Source organism: Rhinoraja longicauda, chromosome 11 (genome assembly GCF_053455715.1).
Source record: "Rhinoraja longicauda isolate Sanriku21f chromosome 11, sRhiLon1.1, whole genome shotgun sequence".
Taxonomy (NCBI): domain Eukaryota; kingdom Metazoa; phylum Chordata; class Chondrichthyes; order Rajiformes; family Arhynchobatidae; genus Rhinoraja; species Rhinoraja longicauda.
In genome coordinates this window covers 2,967,474-2,976,453 of record NC_135963.1, presented here as the reverse complement: position 1 = coordinate 2,976,453, position 8,980 = coordinate 2,967,474, and the positions used below count along the sequence as shown (strand labels likewise).

Below are 8,980 nucleotides of genomic sequence, written 5' to 3'. Positions count from 1 at the left end.
ACCCAGAGAGTTGTGAATTTGTGGAACTCTCTGCAATTCACTGGATGGATTTAAAAGAGAGTTAGATAGAGCTCTAGGGGCTAGTGGAATCAAGGGGTATGGGGAGAAGGCAGGCACGGGTTACTGATTGTGGATGATCAGCTGTGATCACAATGAATGGCGGTGCGTACAGGCTCGAAGGGCCGAATGGCCCTTACATTTTCAATGTATCTACGTTTCCATGAAGAAGGGTTGTGACCTGAAACGTTGCCCCTCCCTTCTCTCCAGAGATGCTGCCTGTCCCGCTGAGTTACTCCAGCATGTTGTGTCTATCTTGGGTGTAAACCAGCATCTGCAGTTCCTTCCCTATACGTTTCCCCCATGTTACCTGGGACCCTTGGTGTTTGGGTCGTGTGTGCTGGTGGGAGATGGGGGGTGGGGGAGGAGGGGAGGTGGGGTTAGGGGTTGGTGGGGGCGAGCAAAGATGAGATGACCTCCCCGCCACTCCCACCCTCCTCACCGTCCGTCCCCCCTCCCGCCCATTTGTGTGTCGCTGCAGGAGGTAGCCAGACAGGAGGCCTCGTCTCCCGTGTGGCCCGGACCCTCTCTCCCCCAGGGGTAGGGTCGCCAACTGTCCCGTATTAGCCGGGACTTCCCGTATTTTGGGCTGAATTAGTTTGTCCCTTACGGGACCGCCCTTGTCCCTTATTAGTATGGTTGCGAACTTCCTCAATCCCAAATAAGGGACAAGGCCCAGCCAGCGGCCACGTGCTCCTGCTCCACCAATGGCGGCCCGCCCGGGCCAGGCTGGCTCGAAGGGCCGAATGGCCTCCTCCTGCACCTATTGTCTATTGGGAAGCGGGTTGCTATGCAACCTCCGTTAGGCGGCGCCCGGGCCCACACTGCCCGTGACTACAGCGGCCCCTGGGCCCACAGTGTCCGGGCCCACAGTGTCTGGGCCTACAGTGTCTGGGCCCACAGTGTCCGGGCCCACAGTGTCCGGGCCTACAGTGTCCGGGCCCACAGTGTCTGGGCCCACAGTGTCCGGGCCTACAGTGTCTGGGCCTACAGTGTCCGGGCCTACAGGAGGTTGCGTAGCAACCCGCCTCCCGGCCCGGGCGGCCGCCGTTGGTGGAGCGGGAGCACGTGGCCGCTGGCTGGGTGAGGTCGTGTGGCAGCCCTGCCCGGGGCACTCTCCCCCGCGGTAAACCCTGGCCGTTGGCGGCTCAGCGCTGGCCCAGTCTCCCGGTGTAGAGGCTCCGCGATCGAGGCAAGCCCAGGCAACCAAAGCCTGCCGGCATTTTCTTCATGGTCAGCTGTAGGCCCGTGGGGGGCAGGGACCTGTGAACGGACAGGAGACACATGTGGTCAGTGTCAAGCATGGACGGGCCACACCCACACCTTGGGTTAGAAACACAGAACAGGTGTAGGAGGAGGCCACTCGGCCCCTCGAGCCAGCACTGCCATTCAATGTGATCATGGCTGATCATCCACAATCAGTACCCCGTTCCTGCCTTCGCCCCATATCCTTGATTCCGTTAGCCCCTAAGAGTTAAATCCAACTCTCTCTTGAATACTCGCATCGCTGCTGTTTGCATATCTTTTATTCATTTGTTCCATTTACCATCTCTAGCTCTCTCTTGAAAGCATCCAGAGAATCGGCCTCCGCTGCCTTCTGTGGCAGAGAATTCCACAGATTCACAACACTCTGGGTGAAAAGGTTTTTCCTCATCTCAGTCCTAGGTACAGGCACTCCATTAGTGCGGGTGTCAGGGGTGATGGGGAGAAGGCAGGAGAATGGGGGGGGAGAGAGGGAGAGGGGGGGGAGAGAGGGGGGAGAGGGGGGGAGAGGGGGGAGGTGGGGAGGAGGTGGGGGTAGGGGGGGGAGGGAGAGGGAGGGAGAGGGAGGGGGGAGTGGGGGGGATGGGGGAGAGTGGGGAGGGGGGAGGGGGGGAGAGGGGGGAGAGGGGGAGAGGGGGAGAGGAAGGGAGGGGGGGGAGGGGGGGAGGGGAGGGGGGGAAGGGGGGGGAGGGGGGAAAGGGGGGTAGGGGGGAGGGGTGGAGGAGCGGAGGGGAGGGGGGAGGAGGGGGGGAGCGGGGGGAGGTGGCGGAGGGGGGAGGGGGGTAGAGGGAGGGAGAGGGGTGAGAGGGGGGGGAGAGAGGGGGAGAGGGGGGAGAGGGAGGGGGAGAGGGGAGGGAGAGGGAGGGAGAGGGAGGGTGAGGGCGGAGAGGGGGGAGAGGGGGGAGAGGGGGAGAGGGGTGAGAGGGGGGAGAGAGGGAGGGTGAGGGGGAGAGGGGGAGAGGGGGGGAGGGGAGGTGGGTGAGGAATCGGTAGATGCGCCAGACTCTTTTGCCCAGAGTAGGGGAATCGAGGACCAGAGGCCATGGGTTCAAGGTGAAGGGGAAAAGATTGAATAGGAAACTTTTTCACACAGAGGGTGGTGGGTGTATGGAACGAGCTGCAGAGGAGGTAGTTGAGGCTGGGGACTATCCCATCGTTAAAGAAACAATTGGACAGGTACATGGATAGGGACAGGTTTGGAGGGACATGGACCAAGTGTGGGCAGGTCGGGACTAGTGTAGCTGGGACATTGTTGGCCGGCGTGGGCGGGTTGGGCCGAAGGGCCTGTTTCCACGCCGTATCGCTCTGTGACTCTACGAGGGGGTGGGGGGGGGGGTCGAGAGGGTTTGAGGTTTCACCTGTGCTGCTCCCATTCGTGGACGAAGCCCCGGCAGCGAGCCCTTGAAGTCGGCAGCGTAGCGGTACACGAGCAGCAGGCAGTCCTTGCAGATTTGCACCAGCCTCTGGCAACACTGCAGCTCCAGGGGCGTGACGCCATCGCCCTTCCTGTTCAGCATCGTCTCCCACGTGCTCCTGCTGTCGGCCCAGGGGAACAAACAAAAACAGCCGCCGATCAGTGTCTCTGCCACGTTTAGAGATACAGCGCGGAAACAGGCCTTCGGCCCACCGCGTCGCGGGCGCCCAGCGATCCCCGCGCGCCGACACTATCCCACGCCCACAATGTTTACATTTACACCGAGCCAATCAACCTACAAACCATCACGTCTTTGGAGTGTGGGAGGAAACCGAAGATCTCGGAGAAAACCCACGCGGGTCACGGGGAGAACGTACAAACTCCGTACAGACGGCGCCCGTAGTTGGGATCGAACCTGGGTCTCCGAATTAGCAAAATCGTGCGGCGCGGTGGCACAGCGGTAGAGTTGCTGCCTCCAGCGGCAGGGACCCGGGGTACATGTTCATAAGTGATAGAAGCAGAATTAGGCCATTCGGCCCATCAAGTCCACTTCACCATTCAATCACGGCTGATCTATCTTTCCCTCTCAACCCCAATCTCCCTGCCTTCTCCCCATAACCCCTGACACCCTAACTAATCAAATCCTGACAAACTCAACTCCTGTTCGATCCCGACTACGGGGTGCTGTCCTGTGCGGAGTTTGTACGTTCTCCCCGTGACCTGCGTGGGTTTTCTCCTGGTGCTCCGGTTTCCTCCCACACTCCAAACACGTGCAGGTTTGTAGGTTAATTAGCTTCAGTAAAGATTGTAAATCGGTCCCTGGTTTGTAAGGCAGTGATAGTGTTAGTGTGCGGGGATCGCTGGTCGGCATGGACTCGGTGGGCCGAAGGGCCTGTTTCCATGCTGGTATCTCTGAGCTAAACTAAACTAATGTTGCTGCCTCACAGCGCCAGAGACCAGAGTTTGATCCTGACTACCAGTGCTTGTCTGTAAAGAGTTTGTACGTTCTCCCCGTGACCTGCGTGGGTTTTCTCCGGGTGCTCTGGTTTCCCCCCACACTCCAAAGACATGCAGGTTTGTGATTTGGTTAATCGGACCCTCTGTAAATTGTTCCTGGTGTGTCGGGAGTGATGTGAAAGTGGGATAACATGGTACTCTTGTGGACAGGGTGATCGCTGGTCGGCATGGACTCAGTGGGCCGAAGGGCCTGTTTCCATGCTGTGTCTCTAAACTAAACCAAGATTCGGGGCAATTTCTTCCCAGCTGTTTTCACGCAAGTGAACCTTCCCCTCAACAACTAGGGAGCAGTCCTGACCTCCCATCTACCACAATGGAGACCCATGGACTATCTTTAATCGGACTTCACGTTGCTCTACATGTTATAGAGTCATAGACTGATCCAGCGTGGAAACAGGCCCTTCGGGCCCAACTTGCCCACACCGACCAACGTGTCCCAGCTACGCTAGTCCCACCTGCCCATATCCCTCCAAACCTGTCCCCATCCATGTCCCTGTATTCCCTTTATCCTGTATCTGTACACTGTGGACGGGCTCGATTGTAATCATGCGTTGTCTTTCCGCTGACTGGTTAGCACGCAACAAAAGCTTTTCACTGTACCTCGTACACGTGACAATAAACAATAAACTCATCTCTGTAGAACATGGACAGGTGATGTTTTGGGTCTGACGAAAGAGTACCAATTCACTGGAATGAATTTAAAAGAGTTAGATAGAGCTCTAGGGGCTAGCAGAATCAAGGGGTATGGGGGAGAAGGCAGGCACGGGTTACTGATTGTGGACGATCAGCCATGATCACAGTGAATGGCGGTGCTGGCTCGAAGGGCCTAAAGGCCTCCTCCTGCACTTATTGTCTATGCCGATGTTTTCTAAGTCACCTGTCCCTGTTCTGCAGAGATGCTGCCGAAACTAAACTAAACTTTACTAAACTGTACTACTAGCCAATCTGAGCACACACCATGACATTCACAAACCTGCAGGGCGCAAAATATTGATATGAAGCTCATTCCACCTCATTACCTCGGGTACAACAAACCTATTTTCCCTCTAAGCGCCTTGCTTTTATTAAAATATGCGCGGTAATGTATCTCGACGGCGCTCCCCAAACCAATTAAAAGCCTTGCATTTCATAACTCGGCCATCTTATTCCATTACCGAGCTCCCAGCTGCCTTCCCAAGGGGAGGGAGCACAAATGAAACTCCAAACCTATCATGTTTTCTGTGCAGCGCTCCAAGGCTAGCATTCCTGCCGATATCATTACAGCACTTCGATGGCAATCATCACAAGCAGCAAGGCAGAGCGGTCGGTGGGAGGCCGCACGAGGGAACAGCGGTGGAACAGAGTCAGAGAGTCGGACAACAGCGGGCACAGAATCTCCGAGCCAGCACCGCCATTCATTGTGATCATGGCTGATCATCCACAATCAGTAACCCGTGCCTGCCTTCTCCCCATACCCCTCGATTCCGCTAGCCCCTAGAGCTCTATCTAACTCTCTCTTAAATCCATCCAGTGAATTGGCCTCCACTGCCCTCTGTGGCAGAGAATTCCACAAATTCACGACTCTCTGGGTGAAAAAGTTTATTCTCACCTCAGTTTTAAATGGCCTCCTCTTTATTCTTAGACTGTGTGGCCCCTGGTTCTGGACTCGCCCAACATTGGGAACATTTTTCCTGCATCCAGCTTGTCCAGTCCTTTCATAATTTTATACGTTTCTAATAAGATCCCCCTCTTATCCTTTCTAAACTCCAGTGAACACAAGCCCAGTCTTTCCTAATCTTTCCTCATGGGGCAGTCCCGCCATCCCGGGGATTAAACTGGTGAACCTACGCTGCACTGCCTCAATAGCAAGGACGTCCTTCCTCAAATTAGGAGACCAAAACTGCGCACTGCGTCCAGGTGCGGTCTCACCAGGGCCCTGTACAACTGGAGAAGGACCTCTATGCTCTGATATTGTATGAATGTACATAGAAACATAGAAATATAGAAAATAGGTGCAGGAGTAGGCCATTCGGCTCTTCGAGCCTGCACCGCTATTCAATATGATCATGGCTGATCATCCAACTCAGTATCCTGGACCTGCCTTCTCTCCATACCCCCTGATCCCTTTAGCCACAAGGGCCACATCTAACTCCCTCTTAAATATAGCCAATGAACTGGCCTCAACTACCTTCTGTGGCAGAGAATTCCAGATTCACCACTCTCTGTGTGAAAAAAAACGTTCTCATCTCGGTCCTAAAAGACTTCCCCCTTATCCTTAAACTGTGACCCCTTGTTCTGGACTTCCCCAACATCGGGAACAATCTTCCTGCATCTAGCCTGTCCAACCCCTTAAGAATTTTGTAAGTTTCTATAAGATCCCCCCTCAATCTTCCAAATTCCAGCGAGTACAAGCCGAGTCTATCCAGTCTTTCTTCATATGAAAGTCCTGCCATCCCTGGAATCAATCTGGTGAACCTTCTCTGTACTCCCTCTATGGCAAGAATGTCTTTCCTCAGATTAGGAGACCAAAACTGTACACAATACTCCAGGTGTGGTCTCACCAATGCCCTGTACAACTGCAGCAGAACCTCCCTGCTCCAATACTCAAATCCCCTCGCTATGAATGCCAACATACCATTGGCTTTCTTCACTGCCTGCTGCACCTGCATGCCTACTTTCAATGACTGGTGTACCACGACACCCAGGTCACGTTGCATCTCCCCTTCTCCTAATCCCCTTCACCATTCAGGTAATATGTACAAGTCAACAGAGGCAGCGTCGCACCTACCCAGAGTTGGAGAAACAGTTCCACAGGCCCTGCCCGTGACTCCAGAGCAGGCGGCTGAACACGCGGTTGAAGATGCGGTGGAGACGCAGCGTTTCAACGTCCTGGGCCTTCCACACCCGCTGTACGATGGAGCGGACATGAACCCTCACAATGTCCAGCACCTGAAAGGTCACAGCACAATAGACAATAGACAATAGACAATAGACAATAGACAATAGACAATAGACAATAGGTGCAGGAGGAGGCCATTCGGCCCTTCGAGCCAGCACCGCCATTCAATGTGATCATGGTTGATCATTCTCAATCAGTACCCCGTTCCTGCCTTCTCCCCATACCCCCTGACTCCGTTATCTTTAAGAGCTCTATCTAGCTCTCTCTTGAAAGCATCCAGAGAATTGGCCTCCACTGCCTTCTGAGGCAGAGAATTCCACAGATTCACAACTCTCTGACTGAAAAGGTTTTTCCTCATATCATATCATATCATATATCTACAGCCGGAAACAGGCCTTTTCGGCTCTCCAAGTCCGTGCCGCCCAGTGATCCCCGTACATTAACACTATCCTACACCCACTAGGGACAATTATTTTTTTACATTTACCCAGCCAATTAACCTACATACCTGTATGTCTTTGGAGTGTGGGAGGAAACGAAGATCTCGGAGAAAACCCACGCAGGTCACGGGGAGAACGTACAAACTCCTTACAGTGCAGCACCCGTAGTCAGGATCGAACCTGTGTCTCTGGCGCTGCATTCGCTGTAAAGCAGCAACTCTACCGCTGCGCTACCGTGCCGCTCCGTTCTAAATGGCCTACCCCTTATTCTTAAACTGTGGCCCCTGGTTCTGGACTCCCCCAACATTGGGAACATGTTTCCTGCCTCTCGGCGTGTCCAACCCCTTAATAATTTCTATGTTTCAATGAGATCCCCTCTCATCTTTCTAAATTCCAGTGTATACAAGCCTATATAAACCTCGCCGTTAGATCGCCCAGCCGGCTGGAGATGGTCAGAAGCTTCAAGTAGTTGCAAACAAATCTCTCCAGGGCCACCCGCACCACTCCCAGCGGTAGAGTTGCTGCCTCACAGCGCCAGAGACCCGGGTTCCATCCCGACCTCGGGCGCTTGTTCTGTATGGAGTTTGTACGTTCTCCCCGTGACCTGCGTGGGTTTGCTCCAGGTGCTCCGGTTTCCTCCCACACTCCAAAGACGAGCAGGTTTGTAGGTTAATTGGCTTGGGTCAAATTGTAAACTGTCCCTAGTGTGTGTGTGTGTGTGTGTGTGTGTGTGTGTGTGTGTGTGTGAACAGACTCTCCAAAGACGTGTGGGTTTGTAGGTTGTGTAGGAAAAAAACTGCAGATGCTGGTTAAAATCGAAAGTAGACACACAATGCTGGAGTAACTCAGTGGGTCATGCAGCATCTCGGGAGAGAAGGAATGGGTGACGTTTCGGGTCGCCCAGAAACGCCACCCATTCCTTCACTCCGGAGATGCCGCATGACCTACTGAGTTACTCCAGCATTGTGCGTCTACCTTGGTTTGTAAGTTAATTGGCCTCTGTAGGATGAGATGGCGGGATAAAATAGAAATAGTGTACGGGTGATCGATGACTACCCTGGTGAGTCAAAGGATCACTTTCCACGCTGTATCTCAGAGAATATTTTGAAGCTTTGACCAAGAAAACACTCCAACGCCTCGACTTCAATAGAAGGCTGAGGAAGTTCGGCATGCCCCCAACAACTCTCAGCAACCTCCACAGATGCGCCACGTGGAAAGCATTTTATCGGGACGCATCGCAGCGGGGTTTGGGAACAGCTCCATCCGAGACCGCAAGAAATTGCAGATAATTGTGGACGCAGCCCAGACCATCGCACAAACCAACCTCCCTTCCATCGACTCCATCTACACCTCGCGCTGCCTCGGCAAGGCCAGCAGCACAATCAAGGACCAGTCTCACCCCGGCCACTCCCTCTTCTCCCCTCTCCCATCGGGCAAAAGGTACAGAAGTGTGAAAACGCACACCTACAGATTCAGGGACAGTTTGTTCCCAGCTGTTATCAGGCAACTGAACCATCCTACCACAACCAGAGAGCAGTGCTGAACTACTATCTACCTCATTGGTGACCCTCGGACTATCTTTAATCAACCTTTATTGGACTTTACCTTGCACTAAACGTTATTCCCTTTATCCTGCATCTGTACACTGTGGGCGGCTCGATTGTAATCGTGTGTTATCTTTCCGCTGACTGGTTAGCACGCAACAAAAAAGCTTTTCACTGTACTTTGGTGCACGTGACAATATACTAAACTCAATTAAACCAGTCGCCCAGACACTTGCACTAGCTATCCGAGAGTTTGTTTCTGATAAAATGGAGAAACAAATAACTGCAGACGCTGGTCCACGCACAAAAACACACATGGAGCGTTCTGACAAAGGGTCCCGACCCGAAACGTCAGCGATCCATGTTC

The 8,980-nt window shown here is 53.9% G+C and overlaps 1 protein-coding gene across 1 annotated transcript in view; it reads right to left on the bottom strand.

The window, feature by feature from the left end:
- Positions 1-815: 815 nt before the first annotated feature.
- The window catches only part of ttll7 (tubulin tyrosine ligase-like family, member 7), a 97,373-nt gene continuing 89,208 nt past the window's right edge, over positions 816-8,980 (bottom strand). The window contains exons 17-19 of the mRNA XM_078408085.1: positions 6,519-6,679; positions 2,679-2,856; positions 816-1,320 (exon numbers count right to left, since the gene is read on the bottom strand). Coding sequence (XP_078264211.1) covers positions 1,060-1,320; positions 2,679-2,856; positions 6,519-6,679 — 600 coding nt within the window. The 3' untranslated portion in view covers positions 816-1,059. The remainder of the gene's footprint in view (positions 1,321-2,678; positions 2,857-6,518; positions 6,680-8,980) is intronic.